Source organism: Archocentrus centrarchus, chromosome 1 (assembly GCF_007364275.1).
Source record: "Archocentrus centrarchus isolate MPI-CPG fArcCen1 chromosome 1, fArcCen1, whole genome shotgun sequence".
NCBI lineage: Eukaryota > Metazoa > Chordata > Actinopteri > Cichliformes > Cichlidae > Archocentrus > Archocentrus centrarchus.
The window spans coordinates 10,358,169-10,379,246 of NC_044346.1; the positions used below are offsets into that span (position 1 = coordinate 10,358,169).

General features: G+C 43.9%; 3 protein-coding genes across 5 annotated transcripts in view; all 3 read left to right on the forward strand.

Annotated features, from left to right (window-relative positions):
- Positions 1-3,312: 3,312 nt before the first annotated feature.
- Positions 3,313-8,593, forward strand: fbxl18 (F-box and leucine-rich repeat protein 18). Of its 3 annotated transcripts, none has more exons than XR_004020295.1 (8): positions 3,313-3,478; positions 4,194-4,391; positions 4,491-4,840; positions 5,703-5,838; positions 5,923-7,001; positions 7,689-7,907; positions 8,017-8,224; positions 8,344-8,593. XR_004020295.1 is itself a non-coding variant. In XM_030736217.1 (8 exons), the coding sequence occupies exons 1-7, from the start codon at positions 3,425-3,427 to the stop codon at positions 8,171-8,173; spliced, it is 2,193 nt and encodes a 730-aa protein (XP_030592077.1). In that variant the 5' UTR covers positions 3,313-3,424; the 3' UTR covers positions 8,174-8,216; positions 8,344-8,593. The 3 variants fall into 3 exon arrangements, 1 of the variants encoding a protein (XP_030592077.1); XM_030736217.1 differs by having other exon boundaries at positions 8,017-8,216; XR_004020297.1 differs by lacking the exon at positions 3,313-3,478 and adding an exon at positions 3,500-3,557.
- Positions 8,594-10,323: 1,730 nt separating this feature from the next.
- On the forward strand, positions 10,324-15,647 carry ptcd1 (pentatricopeptide repeat domain 1). Its single transcript, XM_030735037.1, has 8 exons — positions 10,324-10,977; positions 11,062-11,202; positions 12,342-12,560; positions 12,639-12,740; positions 12,900-13,544; positions 13,836-13,952; positions 14,321-14,503; positions 15,235-15,647. Exons 1-8 carry the CDS (start codon positions 10,510-10,512, stop codon positions 15,484-15,486), a joined length of 2,127 nt encoding a protein of 708 aa, XP_030590897.1. The 5' UTR covers positions 10,324-10,509; the 3' UTR covers positions 15,487-15,647.
- Positions 15,648-19,213: 3,566 nt separating this feature from the next.
- Positions 19,214-21,078, forward strand: part of LOC115783487 (uncharacterized) — a 7,697-nt gene continuing 5,832 nt past the window's right edge. Inside the window, exons 1-5 of the mRNA XM_030734365.1 lie at positions 19,214-19,326; positions 19,718-19,844; positions 19,929-20,037; positions 20,128-20,221; positions 20,893-21,043. Coding sequence (XP_030590225.1) covers positions 19,727-19,844; positions 19,929-20,037; positions 20,128-20,221; positions 20,893-21,043 — 472 coding nt within the window. The 5' untranslated portion in view covers positions 19,214-19,326; positions 19,718-19,726. The remainder of the gene's footprint in view (positions 19,327-19,717; positions 19,845-19,928; positions 20,038-20,127; positions 20,222-20,892; positions 21,044-21,078) is intronic.

The window sequence follows — 21,078 nt, forward strand, 5'->3', positions numbered from 1 at the left end:
ACTGTGAACTGGCAAATAGCAAACTTTACAGCTGTCAGCCTCCATGACAGTCCCAACACTACAGATGGATTTTGAGTGTAGTGTAATTTCATTATAAAACTTTTCATTATAGTGCTATCATGTGGACAACTTTTATATTAGGAGAAACAGTTATTAATCTTTAATATTTATTTACAGTAATAACTTTAGAAAATATAAAATGTGCCTGGGTGGCTTAGTGGTGAAGCCGGCGACCACATACATACGTAGTGGTGCAGGTGGCGCGGGTTTGAGTCCTGGCTCGTCGCCCACGTGTCCTCCCCTGTATCCTTCCCCCATTTCCTGTCTCTCTCCACTACCGATAAAAAGCTGCTGTAGCCAAAAATGCAAAAAAAAAAAAAAAAAAGACTTTTCTATCTTCCTGTAGTTTGAAGCACAGATACGCTGATTGGTACACTAACATGCTTTAACACTGTTCCTTCCATTTAGATGAATTTTGAGCCAGTTAGTTGGAGCATTTGGTAACTGGCATACATTTGTGTTACTAATCCCTCAGATTTGTGAATAACCACACTTAACCAGCATGGCTGCATAGTTGTGTTATCACCTAGCATGAGGAAGTCAGGATTGGCAGAGAAAGATGTGAGGGTGGTGCAGGAGATGTATGAGGACAGAAAGACAGAGGTAAGGTGTGCGGTAGGAGTGACAGATGGGTTCAAGGTGGGGGGTGGGATTACATCAGGGATCAAGTCTGAGCCCCTTCTTGCTTCCAGTGGTGATAGACGGGCATACTGATGAGGTCAGGCAGAAGTCTTCGTGGACTATGATGTTTGCATATAAAATTGTGATCTGTAGTGAGAGGAGGGAACAGGTGGGATAGAGCCTGGTGAGGTCAAGGTATGCTCTGGAGAGAAGTGGAATGAAAGTCTGTAGAAGCAAGACAGAATACATGTGTGTGAATGAGAGATAGGTGTAACAGGGAAGGTGCAAGGAGCAGAGGTAGTGAAGGTGGGTGAGTTTAAATCCCTGGGGTCAACCATCCAAAGCAACAGACAGTGCACAAGAGAGTTGAAGAAGAGAGTGCAGGCAGGGTGGAACAGGTGGAGACGAGTGTCAGGGGTGATTTGTGGCAGAAGAAAGGGAAGGTTTACAAGATGGTAGTGAGACTATGATGTATGGTTTGGAGACGGTGGCAGGGCGACAGAGCTGAAGATGTTAAGATTTTCACCAGAAGTGAACAGAATGGATGGGATTAGAAATGAGTGCAGTACCAGTCAAAGGTTTGGACACACCATCTCATTCAGTGATTTTTCATTATTTAAAAATTGTCTGCATTGTAGATTAATACTAAAGTCATCCAAACAATGAAGAAATACATATGGAATTATTTAGTAAACAAAAAAGTTTTAAACAAACCAGAATATGTTTTATATTTTAGATTCTTCAAAGTAGGCACCTCTTTCTTAGATGACAGCTTTGAACATCTTGGCATTTTCTCAGTGATCTTTATGAGGCAGTCACCTGGAATAGCTTTCAGTTAACAGCTGTGCCTGTCAAGAGTTAATCTCTTGAATTTCTTGCCCTCTTAATGTGTTTGAGACCATCAGTTGTGTTGTGAAGAGGTAGAGTTGGTATACAGTGAATAGCCCTATTTGAGTAATGTTCTAATCCATATTATGGTGAGAACTACTCAACTAAGCAAAGAAAAATGACCATCCATCATTACTTTAAGAAATGAAGGTCAGCCAATCTGAAAATTTTCAAGAACTTTGAAAGTATCCTCAAATACAGTCGCAAAGACCATCAAATGTTATGATAAAACTGGCTCTCATCAGGACCGCCCCAGGAAAGGAAGACCAAGAGTTTCCTCTGTTGCACAGGATGAGTTCATCAGTTACCAGCCTCAGAAACCACAAGTTAACAGCACCACAGATAAGAGCCCACCTAAGTGCTTCACAGAGTTCAAGTAGCACACACATCTCAACATCAACTGTTCAGAGAAGACTGTGTGAATCTGGACTTTATGGTCAAAATGCTGCAAAGAAGCCACTTCTAAGGAAGAACAAGAGGAAGAGAATGTCTTGGGCCAAGGAACACAAGGAATGGACATTAGACCAGTGGAAATCTGTCCTTTGGTCTGATGAGTCCAAATTTGAGATTTTTGGTTCCAAACACCATGTCTTTGTAATATACGGAAAATGTGAGTGGATGGTTCCTACATGTGTAGTTCCCACCATGAAGTATGGAGAAGGAAGTGTGATGGTATGGGGGTGCTTTGCTGGTGACACTGTTGGTGATTTATTAAATATCCAAGGCACACTTAACCAGCATGGCTGCCACAGCATCCTGCAGCGACGTGCCATCCCATCTGGTTTACGCTTAGTAGGACCATCATTTGTTTATCAACAGGATAATGACCCCAAACACACCTCCAGGCTATGTAAGGGCCATTTGACCAAGAAAGAGGGTGATGGAGTGTTGCGTCAGATGACCTGGCCTCCACAATCACCTGATCTAAACCCAACTGAGATGGTTTGGGATGAGTTGGACCGCAGAGTGAAGGCAAAGGAGCCAACAAGTGCTCAGCACCTCTGGGAACTCCTTCAAGACTGTTGGAAAACTATTTCAGGTGATTACCTCATGAAGCTGATTTAGAGAATGACAAAAGTGTGCAACGCTGTAATCAAAGCAAAGGTTCCTACCATGAAGAATCTAAAAGCTAAAACATATTTTGGTTTGTTTAACAAGTTTACTACATGATTCCTTATGTGCTCCTTCATAGTCTGGGTGACTTCAGTATTAACTTACAATGTAGGAAATAAATAAATACATTGAATGAGAAGGTATGTCCAAACTTTTGACTGGTACTGTACATCTGAGGGACAGCTCAGGTTGGGCAGTTTAGTGACAAAGTTAGAGAGGCAAGGCTGAGATGGTTTGGACATGTGCAGAGGCAGGATAGTGGATAATTTGGACAAAGAATGTTGGAGCTGCCAGATGAAGACCTCAGAGGAGGTTCATGGATGCAGTGAAGGAGGACATTCAGAGGATTGGTGGAACAGAGATGTTAGGGATGAGGTGAGATGGAAGCAGATAATCCAGAGTGGCGCCCCCTGAAGGGAGAAGCTGAAAGAAGCACATACTTCTGTTATCACACCACATTTTTATATATCTACATATCTAATATTAACTACTAAAACTGCAAAACTGTATTATGTACTACCACAGAGGAATTTGTGTTTTAATATTAATATTTATAAAGATTAGCTCCTGTTCTGCAGCCTGCAGGAAGTATGTCCGTCACTGAAATATTTCCGTCGCGTGCGGCCGCATATATGGTCCGTGCAGCCAACCTTAACGCAAACGGTTCATAGCAGGTTCATATGATTAGGAAACTCCAGCTGGGTGGATGAGCCCCCTTTTTTTTTCTTAAAAAAAAAAAAGCATGAGTGGGGATGTGTGCGGGATTTCAGCAGACATGGATGGACAGATTTTACAGGTTGGTGGAGACAGACGTTCAGAATTTGTTAGCAGAGCAGCGGAATTAACGTTAGCTGCAAAACGTTACCGGCGGTCCGGTGAGGTTATACCCCAAACAATTTCTACGTAACTTTTTCTCCCAGGTTTTGGTTTACCGGCGTTGACGGTGGGCTAGAATTATATGTGTTTTGATTTTTGTTTTTAAGTTTTTTTTTTGTTTTTTTTTCTGGGAAACCTGCTAAGCTAAAACGTCCTGGTGTTACATCCATTAAAACACTGCTGTGCCGCAGTGTTACTGTCCAGTGAAAAATATAAGCTGGAGCACGGCGGCCACTAAGTATTTCAGCTTTATTCTGTTTCTTTTAAATAATGTTTCAGCTATAGTTTGTGAATCAGCTCTAGTGTGGGGAGGTTATACTATATGAAGAAACATAAACCAGAGAGAAATGGCAGCATATGCAAATTGAATATGTAACATATACCTGAAGATTATGAATTAAAAAAACAGGACATTAAAAGAAGCGCTATGTACCAGCTTCAAAAATGTATAATGTGTCATGGTAGAAATTATGTTGTTGATTAAACTGCTTCTTTCTCTTTGCTGGACCTTAACAAGAAAACACCAAGAATCACTCATTTCTATTGTAAATTTTAAAAAACCTTTTAGCATCTTGATGATTCTGTCCAAATGGCCTTAAAGGCACCTGACGCTGACACTCTGTTGTCTGGTTCAGGCCGTGTGCGACGAGGACACCATGTCTTCTTCCTCAGTGGGGGTGTCAGATTTGTCCGATGAGATCCTGCTGTGCATCCTCCGCCACGTTCCAGTGTGTGACCTGCTGCTGAACGTGGCAAACACCTGCCAGAAGCTGCACACACTGTGCCACGACAAGACCCTGCTCACAAATGTCAGCCTGTCTGAGGAATACCGGGTAAACTAATTCTTACCTTCTTTGAAACTGATTAAGCATTTCAGGATTGCTGGAAATCTCCATGTACACACGTGTATCTGTCGTTTTATTTCCCTCCAGGCTGATGACACATTGGTTCGGCGCATGCTGAAGCAGCTGGCTAATCACGTGCAGTCTCTCAGTCTGAATGGTTGCTACTGGCTGTCTGCCTCTACCATGGAGTACATTGCACGATGCAGAGGGGTGACACAACTAGATGTCACCGGGTGTCGTCTCACTTCCCTTCGTCTGTCCCGTCTGCTCTCCTCCCTGTCTTTGCTCAGATCTCTCGCTTTTGATGTGACGCCGGGCTTCAACTCTGCTCAGCTCAGTTCAGAGGCGGTGGATTCGCTGAGCCGCCTGTCAGAGCTTAGACAGACGCTGTTGACACCAAGCTACGGTGTAGTGCCGTGCTGTGCCCAACTTCGCAAGTAAGAATCTTAGACCGGGCCCACTGTATATCTGATCCCTTCCTAAACTGCTTTCAGGTCTTGAGGATGGGGGCCTCCTTCATTGGAGACAGGCAGAGTTAAAGTCTAGAAGTATTTGGACAGTGAGACAATTTTTGTAATTTTGCCTCTGTACATTACCACACTGGATTTTAAATCAAACAGTCAAGATGTGACTGAAGTGCAGACTTTCAGCTTTAATCCAAGTATTGCATTAACGGTTTAGAAATTACAGCCATTTTTATACACAGTCCCCCATTTTTAGAGGCTGTAAAGTAACATAACATAATTTTAAAATGTAAGTGTTGTTTTTGATACTTAGAAGAAAAGTCCAGAGTCCAGAACCCATGGATATACACAAATGTTGTCTTTCCTTGCTTGAGATGTTCTGCCAGGCCTTTAATACAGCCACTTTCAGTAAAAGAAATTGATTTTTATTACAATAATGGTCAATAGATCAGATTAATTGAACTTAATTCACTCCATAATTGCTCCAGTTCTCTGCATCCCACCTGCATTGGCTCTACATCCCATCAGTGAGGCTTGCCCCACTGGTTTGAGACCCACTGCTGTGAGGGAATGTCGATCAGTTTTGCTGAATTTGCACTGAAATTAGTTTGAAGTTAGATCAGTTTCAACCTTGATATTTTATTCCATGAATAAAATGTTGTGCTCACTAATTTTTTAGTATGTGACAGCTGTGAGACTTGGATTTGAAGAAGGTGATATTTAAATGATACTGTGTGTGTGTGTGTGTGTGTGTGTGTGTGTGTGTGTGTGTGTGTGTGTGTGTGTGTGTGTGTGTGTGTGTGTGTGTGTGTGTGTGTGTGTTATTGTACTGTAGGCTGATGTTGCAGTTTGACATCCCAGATGTGACCAGAGAGGGTGTCGGTGTTTGCTGTCAGTTAATGGTTGGTCAGAGCAGTGTGCCACATTACAAACAGCTGGAGGAGTTCACTGCCAGGCTGGCTCCAGGAGAGGTGAGTGTGTGTGTGTGTGCAAATGTACATGAAACCCATTCCTGTACATGCACTGTAATTAATGCATCTGTGTTATGTCTTTAGGTAAACCAGACCTTGCTCCTTCTCTACTTGGCAGTGTTCAGTGTCCACGTTCCGAAGCGTCTCAGAGTTTTCCTCGTGTCCGTCCCCGGCCCAAACCCAGCTCACTGGCCTGCTGCTCCTTCACTGGCTCAGAGCTTGGGTCAGCGGGGTGACCTGGTGGCGCTGCAGCTCCCTCGGTCATGGTTGGACTCTGCGTCGCTGAAGCAAGCTCTGGAGGGAAATAGCCCCAAACACCTCAGCTTCAGCCGCTGCCCGGCGCTGTGGCCGCAGGTGTTCCAGTCGCTGCTGAATGGGGGGGTCAAAGATGCCGCGCAGCTGGTCAGCCTGAATCTGAGTGGGATCAACCACGCTCCTTACTCGGAGTGCAGGATTTCGGAAGATCAGCTGGTTTCTGGGACTATGAGCCAGTTGGCAGACAGCTGCTCCAACATTAAATACCTGAACTTGATGCACACACACTATCATCATGAAAACTCAGCTGGGCTGGAAGGGGAAACCCACCTGTGTGCCAGCTTAGCCCGATTCAAGCACCTGCGTTCCCTCACTCTCCCTGCCTGCGCCCTGTCAGATGGCTTAAACACACGTAACACGTCAACACAGAACACCCATCCGTCTCCTTTGTTCCAGGGGTTGAAAAAAGTTCAACGCATGGGCCTCCAGAATTACAGGCCTGATTCAGAGTCTTCAGTGTCAGGGGACAGCACATCAGGGCTTGCTTTGCTCTTAGCTGGCTGCCCTTTTTTAGAGACCTTCGAGCTCATTGGTCCGGGTTTCGCCTCCACGCTACCTCGGCTTGAGCCCTGCACTCGTGCAAGCGTGGAGCCTCGTGGTATGTGCGCTTGGGCTCGAGGAGTTGGAGATGCACACTTGGCGGCACTTGAGGCTTTGCCTCGATTGCGTCGCCTGACGCTTGCTGGACTTCCTGGAGTTCTTAGGGGGACGGGACTAATACAGCTGGCAAAGCAGTGCAGAGACCTGCGTGTGTTATCCCTCGCCAATTTGGGTTCACTGAAAACCATGAACTATACCGCTGCCTTGCTGGACACACTTAAACAGTGCACACAGCTACAGGAACTCAGGTTAGAGGATCCCTTTGCTTATTTAATAATCACTAACCAACATATTTTAATTATATGCCTCTTCAGTTAATGCAAAACACGAGGGGTGATGAAGGTAAATAAGCTTACTGACATCACAATGAAACTTTGAGTTGATTATTTGCATTAAGAAAGTGTACAAAGGAGATGTGGCCGGTCTAAATATGCGTACAGAAATTGATCATTAAATCAAGCCAGATTTTAAAATGCTATTGAAGTGAATTCTAGCTTAGAGTGCGAAAATGTGCTTTAAAACTCTGTAATTTCATACATTTGTAGTGGGAACATTAACATCACTTAAGTATGATTCATATTTTGTTTTTTCCAGGTTTTCTAGACTGTTACGCTCACATATGCAAATGAGATGATCTCATTTAAGCGGCACTAACCTGCATAAATGGTTTAATAATTATCAGCTATTTTAGGATGTTTTCTTTCTTTCTAATTTGAAATAAGATGAAATTAACTCACCCACACATTTTTAAACTGACCTGCTTTAACTCTCCCTTTACAAAGTATTTAATATTAATGACTGAATTTTGACAACTCTCAAACAGGCAAACCAGACTTCAGCAGTTTTATTTTGCTGTTTCTTCGTTTGAGTCTAACTGAAGACCTGTATGTTCAGCTTTGTTTTTATTGAACTTACCACGAGCATCTGTTTCTTAGGTTGGAGCAGCCCTACCTGAGTGCCAACGCGTCGTTCTTTGAGGCTCTGTCCTGCTGCTCTCGTCTGCAGCGTGTCTGCCTTATCTCCCGCTGCGGCACCTTTGACCCGTCAGCCACAGAAACCTTCATGGAGCGATGCTGCCACGTCGTCATGTGCCACATGTTCATGGGCGGCACCTTGGTGGCATGTCGGACGCTGCAGAAAGCTCTGCTGGACAGGTCGGTGATTGTGTTTGTGGATTTAAAGATAGGGGTTGTAATCGCTCAAAATATGTAACTGTGGACTCTTAGATTCACTCATTTTGTGTGTGTTTTCTGCCTTTTTTAGATTTTCAGCGGAGCGCTCAGCTCTCAGTGTGGTCATCTATCCGTTACAGCATGAAGACCTGCCCTCAGTCATCAGAGATATCCCGTTAACGCTGCTGGATCGGATCACTTTGTTTCAGAGCCACGTGGCTCAACCACCACATTTATCACCATTGTGACCTCACCAGGATGTTTCAGTGTGATTGGTGCTCAGCAGCTGAGGTGATCAGGTGATCATTGTTTTTTGGTTTTTTTTTTTTTTTTTTTTTCTTGCATGAAATCAAATTCACAAAATGATTGTTTAAATGTTATCAACACTATGGTTTCTGATTGCGTGCTGCATCAACAGCTGTTTCAGGCCGCTCTCCAGCAGTACATCAGTCACGACTGTTTACATTTACAGCAGTGTTCATCATTGAAGGGAAATGGATTCACTCAGGCTGACACTTAGTTCCAGGGTGTTTGAGATGTGGCTCTCTCTCTATCACTGATCATTTCAATTTCTTTAAAAATGAAGTGCCAAAATGAATTTTAGGATGCATTTGTATTTTAAACTTTGTACCAAATATCGTATTAAAATCCATATAAATTATTTTTAATCCTTGTCTTGTGTGCCATTCTTCCATTCATGTTCTGAATCATTCCTCCTGCTAGTTGATGAAACATCTTTCACTTGGTGTGAATCTATTTTACTGAAGGGAAGCACATAGTGCGTATTAGCCTATTATTGATAGCCATACCTGGATACAGGTCAGTCTTTGTGACTTGGTCAAACAGTGTGTCTGACATAGTGAAATTTCCTGAAGTAGGCTACATGTGGAGGATTTACTGAAGATAAAAAAAAAAAAAACTGATGTAGCACGTGTTTATTAAAGAATCTCAAATACGCTTAATACCACAGAGGCTGTCTCTCTTACACTGGGATTGTAACTTTCTGATTTTTAGCCCAGCCACAGCAGCCAGTGTCATATCAGCCTTTAAATATTGATAATTGATAATGACTTAAAGAATGAGGAGAAACTAATATTTTTGAACAGCAGCTTAAGGTTGCTGTGGAGGCGGGCTAGTCTCTAGGTTTCGGGTAATTTGCATGATCAAAAATTAAGATACAAATCCATGTGTCTGCAGGGATTGTAACAGGAAACAGGTGCACTTCTTTCCATACTGCAGTTCAGTGCTTTGCCTCAAAATAACAGCAAAATGCGGAACTCAAAAGTAATTTTTTTTTTTTTTAATACCAAGTGCTTAGTTTTTTAATTTCAGATATTAATTTCTTCACTTGCTCAAAATATTCACTCCCTAGCCCCGTCATACACCTTAGTACTGTGTTGGATCCCCAATTCTTCAAATTCAACAAGGTGCAGGAAGCATTCCTCAGAGATTTTGGTCCATGTTGACATGATAGCTGCACATCCATGATGTGAATCTCCTGCTCCACCACATCCCAAAGGTGCTTTATTGGATCTGGTGACTGTGGAGGTCATTTGAGTGCAGTGAGCTCATGGTCATATTCAAGAAACCAGTTTGAGATTATTTGAGCTTAGTGATGTGGTGTGTTATCGTGCTGGAAGCAGCCATCAGAAGATGACTACACTGTGGTCATAATGGGATGGACATGGTCAGCAACAACACTCAGGTAGCTTGCTGTGTTTAAACGATGCTCAGTTGGTACTAAGGGGCCCAAAGTGTGCCAAGAACATACTCCCCACACTTTCACACCACCATCACCAGCCTGAACTGTTGATGCAAAACAGGATGGATCCATGATTTCATCTTGTTTGTACCAAATGCCGACCCTACCATCTATATACTGCAGCACAAATCGAGACTCATCGGCACAAAAAACATTTTTCCAGTCTTTCCTTACAAGGTAATAAAGCTGACTAAAGCAGCCTGGTCTTTTACTTTAGGGTTTTTATTACCTGCTTTATCTGTGGCTTACTTGACCCCTGCTGACCTGCCTGTGACTTTACACTGCTTGTGAACTGACATTAGATATTAGCCAGAATCGACAATATTTCTGAGCATGTTTAGTAACAAGGCAACAAGTCGCGGCTCTCAGCCGTCACCTCACTTCACCCCACAAAAAGAAAAAAGATGTACTTTAATGGCCAGCTGGGGGCGATATCACTCTGTCCAAAAACCACACAGGCATTCTAATACATTCTCGATGTAATCGATCTATGTATGCCATTCTGAATGAACTAGATTAATCTTTTTCAACAATTTATGAAATCCAGTAATGACAATATACGTTTAATTTAACTATTAGATTTTATTAAATTCACTCCAACAATCTAAAAACAGCCAAAAAAAGACGTTGATGATGATAATTCCACATCTACTAGTGAGGCCTGGGTTAGTTTGTGTCATTGAAGCATCGTGGTTCTCAGCAGGTCTCCTCTAACTAGCCATAGAAGTGTGATACATTTTGTAGTTTAGTGTCAAGCAGAAAAAAAAAGAAAGAAATCCGACATGGTCCGTTAACTTTGAACCAGCTTGATAACCGTTAAACATGTTGACGTCGTGGGTGCGAAACGGGAGGAAAATATCGGTCCCTGCTGCCAGGCTGTGCGCCTTTGCAGTCGTTAAGAAGTCACCAGAACCGCGGACTCTGACTGGAAGCCCGGATTTGTCACAGCATCCTTTATCCAGGTTTCTCACACAGACTGCCTGGCGGCTGCCCGCGGGTCAACATGCCAGGTCTGTGTCCCTGTCAGCCTCCTCCCGACGGGACACGGACCCGCTGGACCCCTCTTCTCCACCTGATTGGGAAAACTTCGGCTCCCTGTCCACCGATATGGCGTCCAGAAGGTCGTTCAGGAAAAGCGGCCCAGGCCTCAGGGACCTGCAGTACCGGGAAGACGGCACCGGGGACGAAGAAGAGCAAGGAGAGGCTGCTAAACCTCGGAGGAGGCCCGGGAGGAGAAATACACCGTACTGGTACTTCTTACAATGCAAAAAGCTCATCAAAGAGAAGAAGGTTAGTCCAGCTGAGCTGTTTTATGTTACCTGCTGTCTTTCTCTTCCCTCCTGATGTTCATAAACGCGCTCTGTCCTCTCACAGCTGCAGGAAGCTCTGGATTTGTTCAGCAGAGACATGCTGCAGGGAGAGAGGCTGCAGCCTGAGGAGTACAACTACACGGTGCTGATTGGAGGCTGTGGGCGAGCTGGACAGCTGAAAAAGGCCTTCAAACTCTACAATGATGTAGGTTAGAGAGATGTTGATTCAACTACTACAGTCTGCTATAGTCTCTGTGGACTGTACTGTTTGCAGATGTGATATGTAGAGAAAATAGGGAGCAGGTAGAAGCAAGACAGAATACATGTGTATGGATGAGAGGGCCATAGGTGTAACAGTGAAGATGCAAGGAGCAGTGGTAGTGAAGGTGCAGGAGTTTAAATCCCTGAGGTCAACTAGCCAAAGCAACAAGCAGTGCACAAGAGAGTGCAGGTGAAGTGGGTGGAGACGAGTGTCAGGGGTGATTTGTGACAGAAGGAAGGGAAGGGAGGGTTTACAAGATGGTAGTGAGACCTGCTATGATGTATGGTTCGGGGATGGTGACACTAACAAAAAAAGAGGGGAGCTGGAGGTGAAAGAGATGAAGATGTTAATATTTTCACTGGGAGTGACCAGGATGGACAGAAGCAGAGGATCATAGAGGAGGTTCAGGGATGTAGTGAGGGAGGACATGCAGAGGGTTGGTGTGACAGGAGGATGCAAGGGATAGGTTGAGATAACTGTCACACTCTCCACTGTGGCACCCTAAAGGGAGCAGCTGAAAGATGACTGAGATGTGTTTCTGACATTTTGCCCCCCCCCCCCCCCCCCCCCCCAATAATAAATGCTCACAAGAAGAGGCTACTATTAATACAAATGACTGTTACTGTAGCACAGTACGCTGTAACTGCCTGACATACCAAATATTGCATCCACCAAAGTTATATATATTTATTTGTATAGTGCACAGAATTTCTTGAGGAACACAACTTTAAACCCTGAAGGCCTCAAATCCATCCATCCTACAGATTTGTATCAGGAACACTAAATCTGTGGAGAATGACTAGACTCAGCAAACAGATTCTAGTACTTTTAATGCTTCAGGCGCTCTTCAGGCTTCTATCTGTTAGTGTGTTCAGCTAAATTGGAGTCTTATTTCAAATTCAGGGGGGCAGATCTTGGGTGCCACTGTAGTCAGTTAACTCTATAAAGAGCCAGGCTTTCAGGTCCAATTTAGTTTCACTGTAGATGCTGTTTTTCATTATCTTAATGTTTTATTGATTCATTCTGACAGACCCTTACACACAGTCAGAAACCCTCTCTGTAATTATTTCTTTCCTCCCTAGATGAAGAAGCGTGGTCTCGATGCTAACGATGCGACCTACACCGCACTCTTCAACGCGTGCGCCGAGTCGCCTTCAAAACAGGCCGGCCTTCAGCAAGCACTGAAGCTAGAGCAAGAGCTCCGGCGCAAAAACCACCCCCTCAGCACAATCACGTACCACGCTCTTCTGAAGGTGCACGCTGTCACCAACCACCTTCAAGCCTGCATTCAGACGCTCAGGGTAGGGCGCGCGCCTGCATGCTTAAGGGAGGCTCGTTCCCCAGATTGTGTCTTATTATGGGTTTGTGCACATTTGTAGGAGATGCTGGAGAATGGACATGCTGTAACTCAGGAGACCTTTCACTACCTGCTGATGGGCTGCTTTAAGGACAAAGAAACAGGATTCAGATTGGCTTTACAGGTATGTAATGATTTCGAGGCAGCAAATACTTCAGTATGGGGTATTTTTGAGATTAAACATCAAAATTATCCTAAAACTGCAATAGCGATACATCAGGGGGTCATAAAGCAATATTCATGATCACTACACAAATGAACTCATTCTTAATGTTCATTTCAGGTGTGGCGCCAGATGCTGCGGTCAGGGATTCTTCCTGACTCAAAGAACTATAACCTGCTCCTGAGGACTGTCAGAGATTGTGGACTTGGTGATCCCGCCTTGGCCACTGCCATTCTGCTGAGGACTGACTGTGAGAAAGAGAGCAAAGATGTGTCAGAGTCCAGGCGCAAGGATGTTATAGACATCGACCTTCTTGAGAGACAGCTGTTTATCCAGCCTGATCCAAAGCAAGATAGTAGCGAGGAGTTCAACAGCAGGCAAGACTCAACACACTTGATACCAGTCAGACAAACAGAAAATGTCTCATTACCCGTTGAGTTAGCAGCTGATTCCTCCGCTCCTAACCTGCTGGAACTTTTTGAGGGTAAAAGAGGCACTGTGGTCTCCCTCGGCACTGTAGATGAAGCATCTGACAGGCTCGCCCTCATTGGTGGCGCTAAGGGTTTCTTGGAGAAGATGGAAGCTAATGGACTCAGTCCAGACCTCAAGACTCTGACCCTGCTGGCTGACACGATGGAGCCGGGCTACCAGTCTCTGCAGGTGCTGTTAAAGGTCGCCAAAGAGCATCGGGTGAAGCTTGACATCGCGTTCTTCAACTCGGTGATTCGCAGATCAGCCAGAGCCGGTGACCTGGAAGGGGCAAAGGTGCACGCACAAACGCACTTTTATTTTTTCACTTATCTTAATTTGCACAGAGCCATGTAGGGAGTGTCTGCTGTTTGTTTCTAGTGACCCCATCCCTCTTAATGCAGCCCTGGCTGTACTAAGCAGTTTTCATTGGAGCAACCTCTTAGAGAAACTTTTGTCTGTCTCATTTCTGTAAATCTGTCGGAACAAAGCACACAAATTCAAAACTTGTGCAAATGTTAACAAATCTGGAGTTTTTTTTTCCTTTTTTTTAATTGCTGCTTTTGACACACTTGTTTCACTTTTCAGGCTGTTCTGAGTGTGATGCGGCAGCGCAATGTAAATGTGGACTTGCAGACATTTGGATGCCTTGCATTAGGCTGCGACCGACAGAAAGATGGTCTTCAGTTGCTGAAAAACATCGAGGTGACAAAACACATGTGGAGAAGATACAGTGGAGCAATTTTTACCTTGAATTGTGTCACTGGCGTTATTAGTGAGGTCATAAATCAAGTGAAAAGCAGAGGACTCGACCCCTGCTGGTCAGTGGAAAGAATGCAGGGTTAAGACAGATGTGCATTTTCCATCTTTTATTTACAGCCCATTGTAAACACAGAGCTTACCAAAAGATTGACAATGATACTGCTGGCTGCACTAATGAAGATATTGATGAAACTTACAAATATTACAGTAATGTGAATAGTACTTGTATAAGAGTAGTAGTACATGTAGAGGACGGACAGAAGAATCTGTTAGCTTTCTTTCTTCTTAACTTTGCTCTCGGTTCTCCTCAGGAAGCAGGACTGAGGCCTAACGTCCACGTGTTCTCTGCTCTGATTGGCCGAGCAAGTCGCAGACTGGATTACGCCTACCTCAAAACAATCCTGAAAAGCATGAGTGACATGAAAGTGTGGCCTAATGAGGTCATCATCAGACAGCTGGAGTTTGCTGCACAATATCCTCCAAATTACGACCAGGTCAGCATGCACACAGTAAAAAGTGCACCGTTGGGACACTTCTGAGCATAGGTGTAATGATGGGGGCGTGTCACAGTGCTTCCAACAGATTTAGGGGCCCTCTTTAGTGGCACATACAGGTGTGCCACTAAGGAAGACATGCATGCTCTTTTCCTTTAATTATTAAGATATGCGTGTATAAGGTTTTTCTTATAAAAATATTTAAATTGCAAAGTACATTGTCACAAATAAGTAATGTACCATATAATTAGCTGCCTCTCTGGTGAGTCTCTTATCATAGACTACAGCTGGTGGCTCATTGAGGCTGCAGAGCAGAACAGTTATCAGCAGTTGCGGTCCAAAACGGAGAAGTTGGGAATCCATCCGATGTTAAAATACACAAGCAGACCACCAAAGTAAAATATGATTAAAATTTTTGTATTATTATTATTTATATATTTTTCAATCTTAATGTCTCCACAACTTTAAAAGAATTGATGGAGTCAGGTTACAAGTGAATGAAAAAGAGGCATACTAAAGCTCGCAGCCCTTTGACACATTTCCAGTACTGTGTTGTTGCTCTACTTAAAAGTGTGTATCCTGTCAATCCGAGTGCCTCTGTGTCTGCAACGCTGCACCGCAGTCTATCAACAACTTCTTCTCTAACGTGTAAGGTGACAGTATGACTCATGTTTCTCCCTTCATTCTGCTCCCCTTGTTCTTTGGCACCCTCTCTCCTCTCGCTATTCCAGTACAAATCCAGAAACAACTATCTGGTCCAAATTGACGGTTTCCGTGGTTACTACCAGCAGTGGCTCAGGCACATGCCTGCTCAGAGCGCCGAGGAGACGCAGGCGGAGCTGCAGTCCCAGACAGATGCTGCAGCGCTGACAACAGAGGCGGCAGATGGACTGACGGAGACCCAGAGGAACCAGAGAGCAGCAGCCAGGAGATATCATACTCGTAAGAGGGACAAGACGAGCAGCAGCGTGTCCGCTGTATAACTGAACACCGCAGGAAATCGCCACCGCTCCATGAACCGCTGCTTGTTTTCGATGAACTTTACGAATCAAAATGTCAAAATAGTGGCTCGTGTGTTCGCTTTGTTCTTGAAAGAGTGACGTCATTGTATTTTATATTGATACATTAAACCTCCTTCTTTCCATCTGCTTGATTATGCTTTCATTTTAAAATTACCCTACGCTATTTTCTGACCAATTAATAGCATACAGTGAGTCATATTGCAGTTAGAATGAGTGGATTTCAGATTAACTGGATAATGATATAGATCGATATTTCAATAAACAATAGTTTCATCAGCAACTGTTAAATGTGGCAGTTTTCTGCATTTGTAAATAAGTTGAGGGGCTTTGGGAAAGGTGAGGTTTGCTCAGTTCATTTGCAAGAAGGGTGAATTTTCATGGTCAACCTTTGTCCACTGGAACTTCTAACACTGGAGATAAATCCCTGAATCCTCGCACAATAGGAGGCCGGTGGGGTGTCCACAACATAATCTATTTCTGATTTCTAAAGCATCCACTCCCAAACTTGCTGCTGCAGCACAATTCAAACCCTGAAAATCTGCAGCCACTCAAACCTTTAATCAGTACAAGACTAAGAATTTACTACTGTGCCTTTGTATGAGTTCAGTTTGATCTGTTGATTCACTTGAGCTTGATTCTCCAGCAATGGCTTTATATTTCCGTTCAATTTCAAGTTTCCTGCTGTGCTGTCAGCTGCACAAGAGAGTAGTGATGGGAATTCCGGCTCTTTTCAGAGAGCCGGCTCTTTAGGCTCGGCTCCCAAAGAAGAGCCGGCTCTTTCGGCTCCCAAATGGCTCCTTAGATTTTAATTTTTTTTTAAAAATGTGTCAAATGAATTACTAATGTAAAAGCATACATTAGGCCTATATCAAACATTTCTTATATACTCAACATATAATAGAGTGCTCCAAAAACAAATTATAAAACAAAAGATTGGAAATCAGAAAAAACAAGGGCCTTTGAGGAGTTGATCCTGTTTCTCCTGCCTGATGACCTGCCCTGTTTTGTTCTAATTACACTAAGGGATGAACAATTCGTATATAGTATACCTATGTACAGTGGCGGTTTCTGATATGGGCGACATGGGCAGCCGCCCAGGGCGGCATTTCATCTAGGGCGGCATGACCGCCCCCCTCCCCCCAACGCATTGCGATCGCCGCAGCAACGCCTACCGCACTGCTCCACTTGTGGGATAATGGGCGCCCTCTGCTTGCTGTGTATTGCATGTAGCTTTCTGCCATGGTCAGACAGGTTGTAACAGAAGAAAAAGGGCAGGCGGGGGATTCTCTCTCTGTCTCGCTGTCACTGCTTCACTCGATCGTCACACACACAGCGCTGCCCCGCCCCCTTCTCCTCTCAGCCTGGGGTGCGAGTCGAGTGAAGCAGTGATGGCGTGAGAGTGAGACTGTCAGCCGGGTTCATTCATTCATGCCTGTACAGTTTGGGCCTGGTTACAGCCAACAGTAACTGCTGAATTATAAATAAAGGCGACTTTTGCTGGCAGTCTCTCGCCAAACCTTTTATCCTCACGGACACTGCCATATCAAGATTAACGCGAAGTGTATGTCCTAATATTGAAAAGTTTTGCGAGATCTCGCAAAAGTAACTCAGGATCTCGCAAAACTTTTGCGAGATATGCAAAACTGACTCTTTTTTTTTTTTTTTCCTCCCATGTTCCACAGAATGAATCTGTGCGTCTAATAAAATTAGATGCACACAACTGATAGAACACAAAGCCAATTTCATTTATAATACTGTAAATATGGTCATTAAATCACAGTATTTGTGTGAACCCGAATCCTGATAAAAAAAATAACACAAATACGAATCTAGACAGTTTGGACAAATGTTGGTGGATGGCGCAGTGTTGCCAGATTGGGCAGCTTGTGAACACATTGGGGTGGAATATTATATAGATATTTCTATATAATTATAAAATTATATAGATATATAATTTTACAATAAAAACTTCCTAAAAACCTACCAAATATGGTGAAAAGCAGCCAAAATTTTAACAAGTTACCCATAGCTTGTATATTTAAATATATATCACACCTGGTGCTATTAACATGAGTTTCAGTGGAGGTTTTGTTGTGTTGGGCTGGCAACTGTCAGTCAGATCTGACAACCCTGGGGATGGGCGGTGGTGGTGGCGAATTGTGGCAGATGGAAAGGAAAAGGTCAAAGCCATCAGGTGCACAGTTTAGGAAAAAGAGAAAAGAAGAAGAGGAGAAACAAGCAAAGATAAAGGTAAGCAGAAGCTGTGTAATATTTCAGTTTCTTCCATGTTTTTTCAAATAAAAATTTAAAAGAAATTCTGAGTGTGCCTGTGATGGTGGGGGGACCTTCTGTTAAAGCCTGTCTGTCAGACCATGGCAGAAAGCTACATACACCACACAGCAGTCGCTCATTACCCCCCCAAGTGTAGTAGTGCGGCGATCGCTATTGTGTGTGTGTGTGGGGGGGGGGGGCGCCGGCGGGGATGCTCGCCCAGGGCGCCAAACAGGCTAGGACCGCCACTGCCTATGTAGGTTGTTTGTGCAGCCTGCTCAATATTAAATTTTAAATTTGCAGTCTGCTCTCTATCAGAATAATCCTTTAATGCCAGGCGATTGCTGGTGAATCGCGGGTTTCCTGACCTTACAAGCCGCAAACAGCTGAATAAGACGTAGCCTCTCACCCAGAGTGAAAAAAAGTTTTGCAACTGAAAAAAAAAGATGTAAAACCTAAAAAATATATTTCAAAACTAATCACATACATATAGAATATCAATGCTGCATTAAAGACATTTCCAGTTCCCTTGGACCCTGAATGCAACAGCTGGGACCATGTTGTTCAGCCACTGTGTTGAGCTGTCAGTCATGATTCCACACCCCCGTCATCTGAGGCTCCGCCCCCCACGCCAAAACAGGGCCAAAAGTTTGAACTCGGAAAAAAAAAATTGAAACTGCGAAAAAAAAATCTGAAAGTGAAAAAAAAAAAACTTGAATCTGAAATGTAGTTTTGAAATATAGTTTCACATCTTTTTTTTTCAGTTGCAAAACTTTTTTTCATTTTCAAACTATTTTTTTTTTTGGTTGCAAAACTTTTTTTTTCCTGTTTAAAATTTTTTTTGGGTTCAAAATAATTTTTCAGTTTCAATTTTTTTTTTTTTCGAACAAACTTTATGGCCCCAATTTAGCTCCATATCCCTCTCTGGTGTTTGTTTACTCACTGCGCAGTGTGGACCCTCCCCTCCTGCTCAGTGTAGACGATCATATGCTTCCAATCATCTTAACCAGTCACATGCGGCTTACACACAAAAAAAAAAAAAAAAAAAAAAAAATAAACGGCTCACGTCGTTCACTTCAAAGAGCCGGCTCTTAAAGCCGGATCGTTCGCGACCGACCCATCACTACAAGAGAGGCTTGGTGTGTGGTGTGCCTGTTTTCGCGATCCTGCCTCAGCAAAGCCCACTAGAGGGGAGGACAGACCAGTGCACAAGAGAAAGTTACTTATGCAAAATGAAATGTAAATGTTATGCTTCCTAAGGGACTGACAAAGTTGAACTGACTTCGTGTTATGCTGCGGTGCGCCAAATTTTCCCTTCATTTTTATGAGATGGATGATTTTGTTTTAGTTTTTTTTTTTTATCTCCTGTGCGGGAGGCGGCGGTAATGCAGCATAAAGCTGTTTTCCAGCCGCTGAAAAGAAACAGTAGCAGAGGAAGAAACGCCATCACATCCGGTGACGGTGAAATTTCAGTCGCCAGGCGCCAACAGAAACTTATTTTGGTACAGCGGCAGACCAACAAACAGCAAGGTAAGAAAATTACCGTGCACGGGACTGACGCGGTCATTTAGGTGGTTTACGGTCACGCGTTTGACCGTAAAATATAGGGCGAGCTCGACTTTTTTACGTGTTTTTATAAACGTGTAAAATAAGTAACTGTCCTTTAAAAAGTAAGAAAACAATAATGCAGCCATGTTGGGCCTGGCTGGGACAGTGACGCTACAGAATAACACAGTTTCATCCAGAGAGGATGACCTGTAAACTTTACAACTCCTCATAAACTCCTAACAAAGCAGACAGCTGAGCCAGAGGCCTTTTAACACGCAGGGTTTGGTGCATGAGTCAGCTCTGCTGGGTTACTCAAATCTGCATCTGGGAACTGATGTTTGTCTTTACTCCCCCCCCCCTTTTTTTTCGCCAGGCATTTCTGATGTGCACGGCAGCAGACAGTGGAGAAATAATCATCCTAAGTAGTGATGATGATGATGATGAGGGCAAAGACATGTCCTGCCTCATCGTGGAGGTGGAGGAGGAGGTGAAGAAGAAAGGTGACAGCGGTTTCATTTTGTCCATAAGCTCCGTGTGTTGGTAGATGATGGTGTGAATAATCACCAGCAGTCTTTGTCTTCCAGACTGCCAGCCGTCTCCCAGCCTTCTGGAGGAAGACCTGGTCGTGACCTTCTCCCGCCATGCTGATGTGCTGCCTCACGCTCGCTTTGACTGTCCCATACACCCTTTTACGTGAGACACACATTGAAATGGCCATCAGTGCTCTTTACCCCTGTCTCACAGTGTCAGGTACTCATACTTCTTCTCGTCTGGCATGTTCAGGCCTGCAGAGATGGAGACTCGAGCACCAGCAGACAGTAACCAGCTCATTTGCGATCAGTGCTTCTGCTACATCTGCGATGAGCTGGCCTCACTGGTAGGTGTTGATGTAAACAGGCCAAAATGTATCTGACCACTGTTTCGAGGGTTCGCCATTGTGGCAGTGGCGCAGTGGGTAGGCCCTCGCCTTGTAGCCGGAAGGTTGCAGGTTCGAGCCTCTGTCCCTGCGCTGCGTTGTGTCCTTGGGCAAGACACTTAAACCACATTGCCTAACATCGCCGGTCTCTGGCTGCATGACCGCAGATGCTCGTCTCTGGATGAGTGATCTGGAACGATCATTTCGTTGTGTGCCTTGTGTGCACAATGACAGTGAGTTGAATCTAACATCTAACAATATTCAGTTGCTGGTTGTTGTTTTTTGTCTCTTTTTGCCAACTCAAAAATTAAATAATGGTACATGCTGCCATGTATCTGTAGGTTTAAAGTGGCTGTAATCTTTTTTTGTTTTAATAACAGTGCCTCAAGTGACAATATGGGGAAAAATGAAGAGTTGAATCTGTTTTATTAGCTTTATCAGCTCACTGTTAAGCCACTCAACCATAAAGTTTTTGATCATACCATGTGATCCTTGCTGAATCTCCTCCCCTAACCCTTCAGTTTGAATTTCAGTATACGGAAGAGGCCATGAAATATTAGTCCTTGAATAGAAAGAAAAGTCCTGCTGTTATGAAATAGTGACTGGTGTGTTTTTCTTGCTGGTTTTTTTAGTGTAAGATGTGGTCTGTAAGCGGTATTTGTCACTGCAACAGCCATAAGAGGAGCACCTTCTGGAGCAACCTCAGAAACCAAAAACTGCTGGGAGGACTGACGGCGTTCAACCTCACCCTGTCAGAAATAGACTCACACCTCCGACTCGCAGGTACAAACATCACATGCACACTTAGAAAAGCTTGA

Excerpts from the sequence above, each read along its gene's own strand:
- ptcd1 (XM_030735037.1), top strand. The coding sequence starts at position 10,510 with ATGTTGACGTCGTGGGTGCGAAACGGGAGGAAAATATCGGTCCCTGCT. Across the intron at positions 12,561-12,638 it reads CCTGCATTCAGACGCTCAGG|GAGATGCTGGAGAATGGACA; the intron begins GTAGGGCGCGCG and ends GCACATTTGTAG. Across the intron at positions 14,504-15,234 it reads ATCCTCCAAATTACGACCAG|TACAAATCCAGAAACAACTA; the intron begins GTCAGCATGCAC and ends TCGCTATTCCAG.
- fbxl18 (XM_030736217.1), top strand. The coding sequence starts at position 3,425 with ATGAGTGGGGATGTGTGCGGGATTTCAGCAGACATGGATGGACAGATT. Across the intron at positions 3,479-4,193 it reads TGGATGGACAGATTTTACAG|GCCGTGTGCGACGAGGACAC; the intron begins GTTGGTGGAGAC and ends TGTCTGGTTCAG. Across the intron at positions 4,392-4,490 it reads GCCTGTCTGAGGAATACCGG|GCTGATGACACATTGGTTCG; the intron begins GTAAACTAATTC and ends ATTTCCCTCCAG.